A 16,676-nucleotide genomic window follows, 5' to 3' on the forward strand; every position below is an offset into this window, starting at 1 on the left:
CCATTGACTAGGTGAAGAGGAAGGCTTCCCAACACCTTTGCTACTCCCATCTAGGAACGGTTTGTAAGTTTCCTCCACTAACTTCTTTATGTCCTCTTGAGCGCCATGCACTGTAGGACTTTTGGCTAAAATTCCCACAGTGTCCTGCTGCAGCTGGCCATGTAAGAAAACATAACCGCTTTGGCCCCGTGGAATGCTGCACCCTGTCAAATTTTCTGCCGCCGGCGTTGACCTTGAGGCCGCTTCGGCCAAGATATCTAGCGGCAAATAACGTGAAGGCTTCACCACATCAATATTGTCAGCAGTTGGATGAGTCGCCGGCCAGTGGGAGGGATAGCTGGGCGGGACGCATGTGACTCTAGCCATGGAAGGGCCGTATTGGTTTGCCAAGCCAGAATATTTGTGTGAAAGTCCATGTCCTATTTGTTATCACGACGATATCGAGTTGCAATAGGGGCAAGACTTACGCCTCCCAAGCTCTCCAGCTTGTACAAGCTTGCACACGCGGACATCTTCTGCGATGGCTCGACTATTTTAATTCCAATAACAAAGATTGAAAATGTTCAGTACCACTTCTGGGACGGATGAGACTCGAGAGGGGGTAGACGCCGAAGTCGATATTTAAGTTCAATTGAGGAAAAACGAAATCTGTAAAGAGATGCAAAACACCCACTTTTGTAGTTACGTTAATGAGATATTCAGTGGAAAAGAAGGGACTATAATTCTTGAGGAATATTGAAGGCGATGCTCACTCCTTGCGGACGCCATTTTGAATTTGTCTTGATCGATTGGTTGATTTACCTAGTCGCTTCCTGGTGCACAATACGAATGGGTGTAGGCATAGGACCTCCTCCTGAGTTTGCCTAGTACTTAGCAATGCCAAGGCACAGGGATGATTGCAGCTGGAGGGGAGTTTGAACACAGGGATGAACTTCCTAGACACCGGGGTGTAACTGGACGGTGGCAAGTTGTTACAAACACTTTAGTTTTAACAAATTTGCGCTCCGAGTTAGATTAGCGAGGGGAATACACCGATTTGCGAACCTAACATCTGCCAACCTGACCCTTTACAGCTGTATTGTTTGAAGCTGACGCATGTGCCATCTCCAACACAATGCAAGATCTGAGTCCGTCAAGGCATCGGACAGACTACTTCATCCAAAAGCGGCTGTTTGGAAAGACAGGATTAAGCCTAGCTCGACCCGGCGATGGGCTCAGGGATTGATGCAGCCAAGAGGCCGAAAGCCGCGTGGGTGGGGTGCTGAGACAAGGATGTGCCTCTCTTCTCCACCATGGGACGATGTTGCCCAATACATCCACCATTTACTCTCAAAGCTTGGTATATGCAGGCCCCGACTTGTGCTGCCAGGTTTCCATGGCCGAGTGTGGATGGCCAAGAAGGCCCAGGGAAACGTTGGATATGGCTGTAGAAGTCCATTAGTGGACTCCGCACAGCGTCGAGATACTACCCCCCTCCCACATGTTCATACCACGAAGCAAGGATATCAAGCTTTGGTGCATCCAGAACTAACCCTTCACCCGCTCCTTGCGTGAACATCACGAAAGACAGGAGTACCAAACGAAGGGGTGGATTACACAGTTAGGAGCAAAACCATCTTCCGCTTTCAGTACATACGTTGAAACTAGAAAATGTGGGGACTACTTTAAGATACTTGAGCTTACTTGGCAAGATGGAGGAAGATCCAGATTTGGCTGTACAATGAGCTACAAACAGTCATTGTTGGCTCTAATTGCCCATCTGCTAAAGTACCTCGAAGTAGCTGTGATTTCCCCATTTGGATGTTTAACTTGATCTCGAGTGAAGGGTGTTCGCATGCTTATTTATGGCAGTTGAAAGACGAAGTCGAACACGAGAGAATGCATAATTCGTTGATCGATCAGTGCGAGCAGCTTCAAGATACAGTATTCGACAAGGAGTTGATAGAACAGGAGCTGTGTCTGACAAAGGACACCCTGATAGAGACCACTAGTCAATTGAAATCGACTAATGAGAACTTGCAAAAGCCGCGTACTGCCGCAAGAACCGAGGCAAGGCCTAAACACCAGCTTATTCTCACCCTATGGAACAGACTGAATGAAACCCATCATGTAGAAAACAAGCGCACCATGAAGAATAGAAAGTATGATAACTTCCTTGGAGGCTGAAAGAGAAAGGCAAATGGCAAACATATGTGGAACGACTAGTAATGGCAAGAGCAGCCTACCTCACGGTAGGAAGTCAGTCGAGTCAGATCGACCTTTCTTGGCTACGTAGACTGCGATTATGGCATAACTACAGCCACTAACAAGCAGTTATTTGCTTCGTGTTTACATAACCATGAATTCGTAGGTGTTAGGAGATGTTCCATTGTTGCCTATCGCACTGTGGCGTGACTCCGTATGCATCATACAAAATGGCCACAAAGGACCGGTGGCGCGCAAGCCTTCAAAAGCTTTCATCCAAAATCAGAGAAAAACTCCTCTGGGGACCCAAGATTGGAGAACCAAAAGAATTTGTCTTTTTCTCGGCCGACAGCAAGAAAGACAACGGAAGACCATCAAGGTTTTACTCTACCCGCTCGCACTGTTTTGAAAATGCTGCATACAACATATGAGGCATCGTTTATAAAATGGTTGGCAGTAGCCTGCTCAAGTTTCAATGCATTTGACAAAGTGCACAAACGGCAAGAAGAAAATAAATCTATTACTTAGCTGCGTCGGAATCTCTTCTATGATGTGTTCTCTTCAGCTTTCAGTGCGGTGCCTTTGTATTGAACAAACAAGAAAGCGTATGCTGTTTTACCACCAATAAGAGAGGGATTTATAGACCACAGTATGGCAAACAGCTGCGTCGAAGCTGATTTAAACATATATAATACAAATCACAAGCAATCGAGCACCCAGTGAGCGTATGCTATTAGTACTTGATTTTCGAGAGCAGGGGGCAGTTGTTGAGCATCAGGTGTTGATAATTAGGTTTTCTCAACAAAAAATGAGTTTCCCTTTTGATACAAGTTAGTTGGTAAGAAACTAAATTGAACTTTCCAAAGGTATATCTACACCATCTTCTGATGATTTTCGAGCTCGAGGGAAGACCTTTGCTATTCTCCAGCTGCCGTCATCTTGAAGACCTACTAGTCACTCTTACTCAATCAACCATATAATTATAAAATTGATCTGTCTTCCTCATCCTTGAATGTGATGTGATCAATATGCCAAGTCCGCACTTTTTCTACTACTTTACCTACAAATTCTCAGATACTTTGAAGCAGTTGTACTGCCGCATTAGTTGATGATGTCGACCGCCGACACAGCTTTCACTTACGTGGTGAACCACATTTTCCTTCCCCCTAAGCTCCCTGGAGGAGATGATTGGAAAGCCACTCTTAGTATGGCACTACAGTCGACCATGGCAGCGTGCATATAGAAGTTTGAGAACTACGTTGCACTTGGCCGTCGTGTGTTGGTGCAGTCTGCGGCCTCGATGATTTGACGCATGGCCCAAGCCCAGGATAAGAACGGTTATGTACACTGTGATAAGCTCGAGCAGGCCCTCGGCGAGATCGGCAACAAGGGTACGCAGATCAATTTTTTACGGCTGCTTGAACGTCATAATAACGCTGGAGATGAATCACTGCAGACTCTGGAGAAGCCATTTGTATCCACGTCGTTTCCCAAAACGCCGGTGTTCTTATCAGCAGACACAACAAATCGGTCTACATCAAGTCCTTTGAGCTGTCTCCGCTTAATTCGGCTGTCATGGCATCCCCGGTAAACTTCGCCGCTACTTTCCTGGACCTGCCATGGTGGTGAATCTGAGGACTTTTTGTGACGAAGAGTTCCAGAAATCTTTTGCGGGGGTTCTGCACAAGCTTTGCCACCAGAGCAGTCCCGAAACTTGTCCTCGCGTCAGGAAAGCCGGTCAGTCACACGAGGAGAACCGTGATACAGTTGACCTGTTGTATGTGACCGAGTTCATGACTGCTTTTGTGGGGCCTGTTACCACGTATGAAGACACCGCGCATGGAGTCTGGAAGAACACACGCGGTGAAGTCATGTGGCACGAGAGTCTCATGCCCTGGCGCCGGTCTCCAGTATGGCTGCTCATCCGGGTCTCGCTCCAGCTTCTTCTTGGCCACGAAGCAACGTCAAAATTCCAGGCTAGGACAAGACCTGGCCAGCGACATCGTCGAAACCATGCGGTCGAAGGTCGCTCGACGTAAACACAAACTACTATCGGCTTTCCAGGGTCAAGTGGATGAAAACGTAGTTTCATTCGCAGACAAGGTGATGACTGACGCCGCTCGAGAGTTGGTTGACCGCCAGTGTCATCTTATTGCAAACGAAAGCCCCGACAACAACCTGCGTCGCCTTGAGTCGATCAATTGTGTTAGTGACACGGTTCACAGATTGAAGAAACTTGACGACTTTATCAACTCCATATCAGACCGGACTTTGAGCCAGCGAAGAGCGTCTTTCTATCCGCCAACTTGTATGTCAGTTTTCAGCAAAGGTGTATTGCCCGCTCTCTCTCAATGGTCGACTTACGACAATCACGACTATACAGCCTTCCGTCTTGCAGAGGTCGAAGCATGGGTTGCGCACCACCTGGATGGCTGGCTAAGCGATGCCATGATGAGTGAAAAGGCATGCTTCGAACTCTCTGACCTGATGACAACCTATGAGAGAATTGCTACATCGATTTACAGCAAAAACCCTGAAGGAAGGTCAAACATGGTACTTGTCTTGATTGAACTCTGGATTGCGTGCGACAAAATAGCAACAGTCCAGATCCCACTGCTGGAGCAGTATGACCCTTGCGTTCCTGCAGGACGGTTCGAGTCTCTTCTGCTGCCCTTCCGGGAGCAAATGGCCAGACTAAACAGGGCAGAGGAATATTTTCCGTTGTCACAATCGGTCGCGCAAACGATGCAGCACGATATAACCGCCATGTCGTACTCAAGCCCGATTCCGTCGGCTGCTGACAGTAAAAGTAGCGGCGGTGCGTCTTTCGGGTATGCTGGATGACGTATTTGTTTGTTTGTTTGAAGGTAAGCCACAAAAGCGCCTAGCGTTCGTCTGTCGTGATTACTCGTGGGCCGGGGGGTGACACGAGCCCCACACCTATTGTAGAGAGCAGAAATAACTTGCGAGTAAATGCGAATTGCGTCTGCTGCCTGGAAATAATACCTTGAAACGTCCCCCACGGCGCATATAACCTCGTTCACAGGAGCAGACTGCGATCAAAAAGCATAAGAACAATACACCCGGAAGCTTAATCAACCATTGTAGCGAGGTTTTGGTCGAAACAGCAACGCTTGCTCCACCCAAACTTGGACCATGGCTTGACACGATCCCATGACGGTTCACGACCGAGTTAACAAGATTGGACGGAGGATTCAGATCTGTACAACAGGGATAGACCCTTTGATAGGGACCTAGCCCCCTGTCGGCCATACATAAGTAATGCATATGTAAATGCAACGTAACTATGAACAGACAGTAAGACTGGGCGTCCTAGAGATAGAGACTATATCCCCTAGAACGCCCGAGCGATCTGTGGATTTGAGTTGAAAGTCGCAAAAATATCTCTTCTCGTCAATTGTTACCGTTTTTTATTCATTTTTATTCTATTTTGAAACTAACCAACGCAGTCGACATCACCGTAAAATAAATACATAAAAAACGCCCCCACGCACACAGTGTCCATCCACAAAACCCGCTTCCGCTTCAAATCCATCGCAACCGGCTTCTTCGCCTTGGGCATCCTGACCCGCGCGCCGACGCTGCTCCGGCTCATGATCCGGTCCCGGCAGTACCCGGCCAACGCCGACGAAGCCCACGCGCCCGACGTCTACAGCCTGGAAATCCTCCTGCTCCTCCTCGACTTTATCGGGCACGGCGGCCACCTCGAGACCATCAGCATTCGCAGCACCGCCGCCGCCGCCGGCGCGCAGAACCAGCAGCTCGGCGGCGCCGGGAGCAGCACCGACATCATGCTCGCCACCAACGCGGGCGCCTGGCTGAGCATTTCGTGCCTCATCGCCTCTTATCCGCCCTTATCCTTCGTCCGATCTTGTTGACCCGGTCGTGAACCGGCATGGGACCGTGTCGAGTCATGGTTCTAGTTTGGGTGGGGCGTTGGTGTTTCGAGCAAAACGTCGCTACAATGATTGTTCAAGCTTGTGGATGTATTTTGACTGTGCTTCGCAATGCAGTCTGATCTTGAGGTCGAGGTTCTGTCCGCCGTTGTCCGTGCTAGCTATTTCTTAGTTCATACGGTCGCAACATTGTTTGGGTTCACGAGCTACTACTGTCGTGTCGCGTTTGCAAAGTTCAAAGTGCGATATCAAAGGTAAAGAACCCGATACTTTTTTGTTTGCTATATTAGACCAGTGCTGTTACAATTGTGCAGATTGTCTCTGATGTAAGTTTGCATTCTGGAAGCAGAAACTAGTCGAGATGAGAGGATAGGTCGATATAGGTATTCATACAATTGATAATGCTGCAAACAACGCATTGCGGGCTATTTGCTTTTGGAGGTTCTGAGGTTGGAAAACCCTTGCCAATGAGTAACGTTGAGTTTTGTGACATTGATTGTGAATTATAGAGGGCAGAAATATTGTTATTTTTTTCTGGAAGCAAGGCCCATGGCTAACAGATCATCTGGTAGACCTGGTACATCGCCTGTCACAGCCTCAATGGTGATCGCTCCGTTCTTGCTTGGGCACGACTCCAACTGCAGCGGGAGCCATATGTCAAAGTGACGATAAATAACTGACTCAATGTCAGTACCAGCTACCAGCAGTAATTGATGGTGTCAGCACGACCGTCATTTATAGGGAGCTGGGTTTTTGGAAAAGACGGCAAGTATTGATAGGAATAGGGGTGCCCATATCCCCCAATAACGGGCTATTTGACCGACGAAACAATGGATATTGATTGTTTCCTAAGCTATTGCTTGAAGTGGCAAAGATTACAAAAGTAGGCTTTAGATCTATACAACGGAGACAGACCCTTTTATAGGAACCGAACCCCCTCTTGACTACCAATAAGTAATGCATATGCAATTGCGGCGTAATTATGAACAGACAGTAAGCCTGAGCGTCCTAGAGATAGAGATTATATTCCCTAGAATCTCCGGTTGATCTAGAATGGGCAGAGCCCTGAAGTAATTACTCTTTCCCATACAAAACTGGAGGGTCTGCCTTTGACTCCAAACGGCGGAAGTCAAATTGCTGATCAGCGGCTAAGGCGCTTAGGGTTTCCTTCCATGATATCTGCATCAAAGAAAAGAGAAAAATGGTACTAGAACACTCAACCAGGCATCATGTGCAATGTGGAACTGTTCTGCTGTTTGTAAGTCAAACATTTAACCAGCCATCCATAAAATCCAAAATTCCGTAATACTCTGAAGCTTTCTAGATACCTAAGCTTGACTAATCCGCTGTGGAGATTGAGTCAGCTTCCTATGCACACGCGTCTGGAACAAAGAATTCCGAATTGCAATTTTTGGATGACAGTCTGAAACCTGCCCGACCTCAGTCGTTACCACAGCCACAACCGACTTTTCGGAGTGGTATGGACTAATGCTTGGCATAACTGACAGTCAAGACTCAAGATTATAGAGGCCGCAAGATTTGTAAGTCATTTTCGAAGTCTAAAAGCGCATTGTGACATTTGGTATAACTAACGTGGACTCTAACTTATACAAAAGTCTACCAACATAATTCGAGCTCAATGATTGAGAAAGCTACATACTAGAGCACAAGATCACATTAAGCTTTGAATCATTTACGCAATGGACTGGGAGTCTAACCACGAGTTTGGCGACGAGGTATGAAACTGCCTTTTCCTAATAGCAAGATATTCTCTTAACAACTGCATCAGGGCGAAATTGAAAGCTGCAAACCCGAGGCGAATGCGTTGGAACTTTCGCACAGAATCGTTCTTCGTGGGCTGAACATACACCAAGTGCCAATCTACTTCAACGATCTAGAACTGGACATCCACTTTGATGTTCAGTGGCATAGCAAGAACTCAGTTACACTTATATTTAAAACGACGGAGAATGCAGCTAAGGCATTCAACCTTCTCTCCTTGAACGCGGTCGAAATGTCTTGCCTCGAACCACTTCAATTCGTCCCGGCTAAGCCCTTCTCAGGGCTGCAAGTACGCTTTGCTGATTCCGATGATCGGAGATCAACTGATCGGATTCGCTGGCCCGGTGGTCGAACAAGGGACTTGTATCATCAAAGTAGGCATGATGTGTTTGAAAGAGGGCTGGGTGGTCGCGGTGGCCGGGGTCGAGGCCGAGGGGGGCATGGTAGAGGGTATGGAAGGTACAACAGAGTTTATGACGGCTGGTGCTAGTCATCTGGCTTGCTTACACTGTTGAACGCTGGCATGACGGCTTTGCTCCAATCCACTGATGTAATTAAGTGCGAGGCGTCTCGATTTGACCAAGAGAGTCATCACAGAAGATGTGCCACACCAACGCACACTTACACTCCCATAAAATTCCGAGATGCTTGAAAAATATATCTGCCGGCCCAGCATATGCCCTTCTGGGCTTGCTTGATCGTGTTACAGGCCATGTACCAGACCGGTCCCTCCAGCGATGATATATCGATGCCACTACGGCAGGCTCACTCGGTTCTTGACTGTGCCGAGTTCTGTGCCGAGTTGCTGAGCCAGCTTCAGTTAGCCACAAGGCGAATAAATCAAAACTGGGAGTCCACCTCCGCCCTGGCTTATTTTATATCTGTGGCCACCCGAGTGCTTGGGCTTTGTAGCTGTACGCATGTCCAAATTTCTTATCTTGAGTTTCTTACTGAGGCCCGCAAAACCGCTTTTGCATGGCTAGGAGTAGTCCGAGGCAAAGAATCGTTGGCGACATCTCGAGAGTCCTAGCTGGAACTCAAAGCCATATCGGCCGAGATCGCTCTGATGTGCACCGCGACATTCGATGTTGAGGAGCCACGTTTTGCACGGCTGCTGAGAGACCAAAAGAGCGCATAAATCTTGATTCTGTCCTGCATAGCTGTCCAGAAGTGTCTGGTACCAGACAGGGCCAACTCACTCCCATTTGCTTGTTTCCTCGCTGGCTTTAGGTGGACGGACCGAACCAAGGGGCAATTTATCTTTCTCGCTTCTGACCCCTGCTTTTTACCGGTCCAATGCGTTCCCTGTCTTCCTTTACGGCCTGTACCTTGCAACATGGCTTGCATGCCTACGATCGATTGGATTGCTGCCTCTGTGCTGTCTTTGATAATCGAAGCATTTTCGACGCCTGATCACGGCAAACACCCGCATTAAAACTCTCCAGAACTGTAGCCAGCGGCCCGTACCCTTCTTCGACGGGCGCCCTGTGAGTGAACAAGTATTTAGCGCCTTCCAACATGGCGTGTTGTCCTTATCCAATTGTCTTTCCGGTCCTGACGACGGCAAAGTGGTGACCAAACGCGATGCAATGCCCACTGGTCACCCTATTCGATATGGTGTCCAGAAGCGGAAAAAACGAGGATTTCGAAATTGGTGGCACTTGAGTGCAACCGCAAGTTATACCAGTAAGCGTTTCTGATTCAATAGTCCAGGCAAATCGCACAACCATATACTTTGTATATGTCGAAGTTTTACATTCGCTGGAAGTGAGAATCTAAACACCAAAATGCTAAAAACTTGCCGGTCAATGCCACCGCTACCACATGCTCGTTATATCAGATCACAGATTCATCAGCGTCTGTGACGGTGCTTTGACAATGTCTGTAGAAACCAGGTATTTGCAAAGGTCTATCTGTGAAAATGCATCATAGATTTCCTGCCATTTCGTGACAGGTCTGGAAAAAGAGTTGATGGCCAAGAAGCCAAACAAAGGTAGCCTGACAGCCAGCTCTAACGTTTGGACAAGCAGTAGGAGAAGGTGCAGAGCCGAGGATATTATTTTAAGTAAAATGTAGACTTGCAGAGCGTTTCTCACAGTTAGCCTGGTACGAACCGCTGGTGTGCCCCCTCTCAGCCTTTCCTCCATAGTGTTATATATGGTATCGGGACATCGTTTCCATTCTTCGGTTTGATATGGCCTTCATTATATATTGTAACCCAAATATATATATAGAAGTATCTACAGATAGGGGCTTATGGAGCTCTTTGTTCCGCCCATAGCTGCCGACTTGTGTAGGCAATCTGAGCAATAAGCAAGATGCGGCTTTGAGATACCAGATATGTGGCCTGCCGATCTGCTGCTAGTTTGTGGCATTTAACAGCCTGTTTTGGATTCTTTTCCCATGAGATGGGATTAAAATGCCACTAGGAGAAGCAGACATTCTCTTTGTTATCTATCACTGCTTTTTCGCATCGAGAAACCCTCTGGTAAACGCAACTATGGAACCCAAACGCAGCGACCTACCTTCTCTATCTTCCGTAGAATCGGATCAGGTCGACTACAAGTTCAATACCAAAGGAAAATGCTTATCCTGGAAATCTTCCATGTTTAAGTTGTGCTGTGGACTAAGCAGCATGCTTCTAGGTATGTTTCGCCGCAGAAAGAGAATGATTCTCAGTTCTGATCGTGTCAAACTTCAGGGTACAACGTAAGCAGCACATCGAACGCCCAGGCGCAAATTCTCAGCCTTCTTGGTCGAGATGACCTGCTCGCTTGGGTCGTTCTTGCGTACTCGGCCGTCGCAGTGTGTATCATGCCGCTTTGTAGGCGCCTGTCTGTGCTGGCAGACTTGAAGCTGCAGTTTTACATTCACAGCATCGTATTCTTTGCAGGCGTGGTTGTATCCGGCACCGCTAAAGACATGAATGCCGTGATCCTTGGACGAGCAATCAGCGGAGCGGGAGGAGCAGGACTCTACCATGGGTGAGACCTCCGAGCTACTGCACCTGATTCTCCATCTAACCTCCTTGCGGACAGTCTCACACTTTACAGCATTTTATATCATGGTCCAGATGATGCACTAAGCACAAGGGCTATCATAGACATCTGCTTCGCATTTGGTCTATTTCTCGGTCCGGCCATTGCCGGTGCATTCGCAGACAGCTACACGGCTACGTGGCGGTGGGTAAGTTCGGACCCTGCTCGCAGGACGCATGCACCGAGCTAATCTTAACAGGCCTTCTTCATAAACATACCAATATTGGTTGTTCTGTGGATAGCGTGCTACTTCTTCCTCCCCCCATTGCGCCTAAACGGCCAAACTCGAAGCGGCATTGCAGGAAGCTCCAGACGTCAGTCCTGGTTGGCAGAGACCGACTGGCTGGGTTGGATTTTGCATTGTGGCTCATTCATGATGCTCCATGCATGTCTGGTCTTCTCGGGGCATCGCTGGACCTGGGGCTCGACTTCTGCCGTCGTGGCTTGGGCGCTTACCGGCTTCCTTCTGGTTGCCTACGCGGCACAGCAGTTCCGCTGTATTGGCACCACTCCTGCATCTCGCAATATCACTTTTAAAGCGACAAGTTTTGAGCAGATTTTGGCCGTTACCGTCACCAGTATGGCCTCTGCCTCCTATGTGGTCACTCTGCAATACGCGCCGCTTGTATTTTCACTTGCCCGAGGATCCACCCTTGCCAAAGCTGCTGCGCATCTCCTGCCATACATCGGATCTTTACTTTTCACAAGGATGCTCCATGAGACATTGTTCAGGAGAGTCAGGATTGACCCTGGTCTCAACGTGCTCGGTGGCGGGCTTATTCTCGTTGCAGCAGTCCTGCAAACGTCCATCGACCCATATCGATCTGCCGGCATCGTCATGGGCATACTCGCCATATCCGGGGGAGGAGTGGGACTAGTGTTCCGGCAAACAGCCATCCTGCTAAAGGACCAGAGTCAGCAGAGCGTTGAGCGAGCAAACAGCTATGCTACCCTGTTCGCCACAGTGCACTTCGGCGGCATCGCCCTTGCTACCTCAGTCTGCGCCTGCATATATCAGAATCTTGGTTTCAGATACCTCAGCGACGCATTGCTCAGTCGTGGGGAAGACGATTTTACAGGCGACGAGATTTGGAGAATTCTTGCAGGTTTCAGGCATCCTAGCCTGGAGGGAAATCCCTCTCTGGCGGATCGCGTAGCCGAGGCGATTACAAAGGCGATTGCAGGAACGTTCTACGTTGCAGTTGCAAATGGCGCAATCATCATCTTGAGCGCTTTTGCTGCGAGTTGGGCTATCAGCCCTACTGGCCGAGCAGGCATCAGATCCGATTGTCGACCTGTTGGAGGTTAAGCTAGCTAGCATCATCATCGTTGGATTGGAGTGGATGTAGCCTTGTAATTTGCTAGAAAACTAAGTCGTAGTGCAAGTTTGAGCTGCATACAGAGCAAAACTCATCCCTCTTGGTCCTTCGACATGCAACCAACCGCGGCAGGTGAACCTTGGATATCTCTAGCACCAGCTGCAATCTAACGCCACCATGTTTCCTGATATCGCGTGTCTCGATCAACATTTGGCTCATGCTTAATAACCACGTCCTGAGTGACCGTTATGCCACCTGCAGGCAAGCTCGAACTCTTGGCCTTGTTTGCCAAGAAGGGGCCGAGAAGCTGCCGGAGCGCCGGTAAGCTAGCACCGAAAACCATGGCTATCTGCTCAACGAAGGACCAGATGACTATATCCACATTGTCCCATGTGGAATCCAGCGTCACGGTATACTGAACCACGAAGTTCATGCGGATCATTGAAGTAATACACGCGCTGACAAGCAGTTAGCAATGTTGAGAACATGGAGGGACGGGGCCTCGTACAACAAGCCAACACTGAATAGCAAAAGTAATGCTACGCGATGTCGACGATCCATGTTGAGGCGCCAAACCTCTGGAAAGGGCAGAATTAGTATGGCGATGTCTTCCAGTATACTTAATGCTCCGTTGCTGTAAGCTATGGCGACGATATCCAGGCATTTGGAGCTGGTGATATGGCGGTCCCAGATTGACTCCACCGGAAGGCATTGGAGCGCAAAGAGCATTGAGTAGATGCAGCCATGAGAGGCGAGGACGACGTATAGAAGCTGTACGCATTTTTGCATCCGTCGGCCGGGGAAGACCTGACCGAGGAGAAGCAAGAACGACATTTTGCTGATGGTCTGGAGAGCGATGTAGACGATTGACCCAATATAGAAAAACTGTCGCGGGGTTAGCTACATCACGCTTTCGAAGCGGGGACAAGGGTACCTTGAGGATCGAATCTCCGTTTCCGATTGGAATTGTCCAATAGTGCATTCCAAAGCCCAGCTGGGCGATATGAAGATCGATGCCTGCTAATACCACCAGGAGAGCCTGGGCCTTCAATCAGCTTCCTTCTAGGGGTTTCAGTCAGCAGGAAAGAAAGTACCATGCTCGCGAGTGCTGCATAGTCATCTCGCCAGAGCCTTCCTCCATGTCTCTTCCTGGAGTATATTCTCAACCCGACCACGGGGACGAGCAGGGCAGAGCCAATGGCAACTGCGTTTTGCACTTCCCATGTTCTTGATGGCTTCGGGTAGGCATGGCAAAGATCGGCCTCAACGGCAACCGCGGCTATCGTCGAGTCAGTATCGTCGCCTTCCTGTTTCTATCTGGTGGACCGGCTGGCTTGCCTAATTGGTCTTCGAATGAACACAGTTTCTGAGCGCAAACTGATAGCTGAGCTTGAAGATCGAAGTTCGAGCAGATGCAATTCTCTAGCTCGTCGTGGCAAGCATGTGACGCAAGAGCATCGGATAGGCACGGGTACTGTAGAGTTAGTATAGGAGCTTATTCCCACCATGTACTTGGCACTTACAGCACACGGTGGTATTCTGCTAGTCAGATCCGTTATGGAAAGACCCACGATACTCCAGGGAGTGATTGAAAGGGCTAGAATAAGCAGAATATTCATGATTTCGGTGGTTGGTCTAGTTCGAATCGCCTACTCGGTGGAGATTGTAATCTGTCAGTTGCCGCTGCTAAGGCAGTAGCATCGAGGGGTTGGGGCGCGATTTGAGCGCAAAGAACAAATAGATACTAATGGGCAAGACTTGGCTGATGAAGACCGTTGATGGATGGCATTGAATGCAAAGTTGTCCATTCAATCCGTGATAGACTGATGAAAGCATGAACATGAACTACAGATCTGGCTGTTTGGAGGTCTGCTCAGTGGAGGTCCACCCCCGAATCCGATGCAGACTCGAAGCAAGACTCGACACCACAGCTTCGAGAAAGCACCAGCAGACATCAACGATCCGAGGAACGGGTCGAGCAGCTACGGAAAAAAGATGTCAAAACAGCTCTGAGGTCTAGGCCCAAAATTTGCTGTCCGCACTGTAAGAATTTTGTCGTTACAGGTGAGAAGCAAGAGGGGGCCTACGCGCCCACCGACGATCGACAAGACTCCAGCAGCGTTGACGACGACGATGGAGGGGCTCGGCTTGAGCCACCGGATGTGGACGTGTACAGTAGACCTACCCGCTGGCAGAAGCTGAATCTGGCGCTAGCTGCAGCCAAGTATTGGTGGATACGCCAAGGTGGAGAGAAAGCCTCTTTGGCTCGCTTGGAAATGCTAGAATCAGCCGAAAGATTGCCGGTGGGTCTGACCTGGTGACCTACAGAGTAATTAGAGCCGGCTCCAGCCTCCCGTCGAATGCTGCCATCTGTAAAATCCAGTTCCGACGTTAATTCAATCTCGACGTTAATTCAAGCCTGGCCCTTAACTATTGAACTTTAAGGTTCACCATCTAACTCTGGCCTTGAGTATCCAATTCTGGCCATCTGCCACAGCCAGTTCTGGCTTCGCGTCCAACATCAGAGGATCAAGTACCTGGCAGTCGTAGTGCATTACAACATATCGCCAACGCTCTGGATCAAGCTTCAGTGATCCACACTCCTTTCACGCTGGGTATCCAGACCCAAGTCGTTAAGCTTACAAGTTTGTACACCTAGACCTAGCAATAATGTTATGCGATGTTCGCCTTCACGGCTCTATGACTTTTATGGCGTATGGTACGCATGCCATGAATACAGCGCAGACCATCGACCAAGAAGGGCTCTTGATCGGGTATTAGGTGGTGGCAGCTATTGGGCCCAGAAGCTCGGCGCTTTGTTTGTTCTAAGCGTTGCTAGTTTCACCGTTGTCACTTCGGTCATCCGGCTGCAATTTCTACCTGCGTTGTTAACCTCAACGGACATTTCCTGGGATGCAGGACCTGCAAACTTTTGGTCGTAAGTCTTCTGTCTTTTAGTCATTGATTGTTATAAATAAGAGCCCCATCTCACACTTGCTTATCCAGCATTCTCGAAGCCAACCTTTTCATCATTTGCGGATCCATGCCCACTTTGAGCAAACTCGCCAAACACTTTTGGGCTCCTTTCCGAGATAGGTCATCCAGAGGACCCTCCGCCGGAGACGGGTATGATATACGGCCCAGAAGGCATCCATCCTCTATGGATCCAAAAAAATGGTAACATAGGTGCGGGTTTGTCTTTAAGCAGCTTGAGGACAAGTGGCATGGCCGATTCCTCGACGCAGCTGACGAATTGCTGAAGCACTTGCTCCTATTCTCAGTGTAAGGGCCTACGGGCGATAAGGGTGAACAGCATACAAGGTAGCAAAGTAGGAGATGGCTAAGGGCAAAAAGCTTTCACGACGGACAGAGCAAGACGATACACCTTTTATATAAAATAGCCTTTAAAGCTATTTTAAAATTTAAATACCCTATATGAACCGGGTTATTTATTACCCTACCAATTAACGTTAGGTGTTAATAGCCTAGGCGGCGTCGAACCGGCTTTTTTCACCCTCAAAGGGGCCATAATGGGCCCTAATATTAACGGTATATAATCGATCACCTCCCTCGATTAAAAAAAACGCGTTTAATAGCGTATCCCGAATTGCAATAACCTCGTTGATAGTTAAATACGCACCACAATTTTACAGTTCCACCTATTGGGCCTATAACCAACCTTCAATTTTAATAACTCAAAACGGGTCCGAGGAAAAAATTTCTGGATTCCCGTTGAATATTTACGAATAGTAGGACTTTTTAATCAGGACTTCCCCTGCCCTAAACTTACTGTAGACTAACGAACACAATGTTTCTAGCTTGGAGTGGCATAAAACACACGATTCGAACCAAGAGCTCGACATTCTTAGGTTAGCTTGTTCAAAGGTGACTGTTCTCTACACTACGGTGCCAGCTTCCCAATCTATCTGGGTCACGTTTCTTAAGGAACTGTCTAAGCGATCCACCAGACTACTCCGCTACCTCGCCAGAGCATCCGTCCCCGTTGCTCAGTGGTCATCTGTTCAGTCACCCGGCGCCAAGTCAATATATGTGGTCTACCCAGCTCCGACTCGTCCCTCAAATGTGTGTACCGCCTTTCTTGGAAATGCTCGCATCATGCGTCAGCCCATGGAAGCCGAGACTCCTGGGTAGCCCCTCATCGATTGCACCAATGCGAGACAGACTCACCGAAGAGCTTTGAAAAAGATACGAAAGCAGAAGCAGGCTTTAAAGGACACTATCAAGGAATCGGCAAACAAGCTCGCTGAAGCAGACAATGTTTTGTTAAGCAGACTACGTCAAATGGCTTTTGAAGACCCGCAAACTCCAGCTACAGAATATCCAGCAGGCGACAAAAAGAAAATTCTCCATGTTTTCAATGAGCTTCAGGACAGACGCTCGCATCATGCCACACTGGTAAACAACCTTGAATACCT

General features: G+C 48.5%; 3 protein-coding genes across 3 annotated transcripts; 2 read left to right on the top strand and 1 right to left on the bottom strand.

The window, feature by feature from the left end:
• Nucleotides 1-3,295: 3,295 nt before the first annotated feature.
• Nucleotides 3,296-3,828, top strand: PpBr36_10979 (uncharacterized protein). Its single transcript, XM_029898085.1, has 2 exons — nucleotides 3,296-3,575; nucleotides 3,641-3,828. Exons 1-2 carry the CDS (start codon nucleotides 3,497-3,499, stop codon nucleotides 3,811-3,813), a joined length of 252 nt encoding a protein of 83 aa, XP_029743543.1. The 5' UTR covers nucleotides 3,296-3,496; the 3' UTR covers nucleotides 3,814-3,828.
• Nucleotides 3,829-4,008: 180 nt separating this feature from the next.
• Nucleotides 4,009-6,083, top strand: PpBr36_10980 (uncharacterized protein; the record flags this gene model as incomplete). The annotated part of the gene is made up of 2 exons (XM_029898086.1): nucleotides 4,009-4,987; nucleotides 5,704-6,083. 2 exons carry the CDS (start codon nucleotides 4,009-4,011, stop codon nucleotides 6,081-6,083), a joined length of 1,359 nt encoding a protein of 452 aa, XP_029743649.1.
• A 6,323-nt stretch (nucleotides 6,084-12,406) lies between these two features.
• PpBr36_10981 (uncharacterized protein) lies at nucleotides 12,407-13,517 on the bottom strand (the record flags this gene model as incomplete). Its single annotated transcript, XM_029898087.1, has 4 exons — nucleotides 13,335-13,517; nucleotides 13,175-13,279; nucleotides 12,749-13,125; nucleotides 12,407-12,698 (listed from the first exon to the last, which is right to left on the bottom strand). The coding sequence occupies exons 1-4, from the start codon at nucleotides 13,335-13,337 to the stop codon at nucleotides 12,407-12,409; spliced, it is 777 nt and encodes a 258-aa protein (XP_029743650.1). The 5' UTR covers nucleotides 13,338-13,517.
• Nucleotides 13,518-16,676: the final 3,159 nt, after the last annotated feature.

This window comes from Pyricularia pennisetigena (genome assembly GCF_004337985.1).
Source record: "Pyricularia pennisetigena strain Br36 chromosome Unknown Pyricularia_pennisetigena_Br36_Scf_12, whole genome shotgun sequence".
In the NCBI taxonomy this organism is placed as follows: domain Eukaryota; kingdom Fungi; phylum Ascomycota; class Sordariomycetes; order Magnaporthales; family Pyriculariaceae; genus Pyricularia; species Pyricularia pennisetigena.

Excerpts from the sequence above, each read along its gene's own strand:
- PpBr36_10979 (XM_029898085.1), top strand. The coding sequence starts at position 3,497 with ATGGCCCAAGCCCAGGATAAGAACGGTTATGTACACTGTGATAAGCTC. Across the intron at positions 3,576-3,640 it reads CGGCGAGATCGGCAACAAGG|ACTCTGGAGAAGCCATTTGT; the intron begins GTACGCAGATCA and ends GAATCACTGCAG.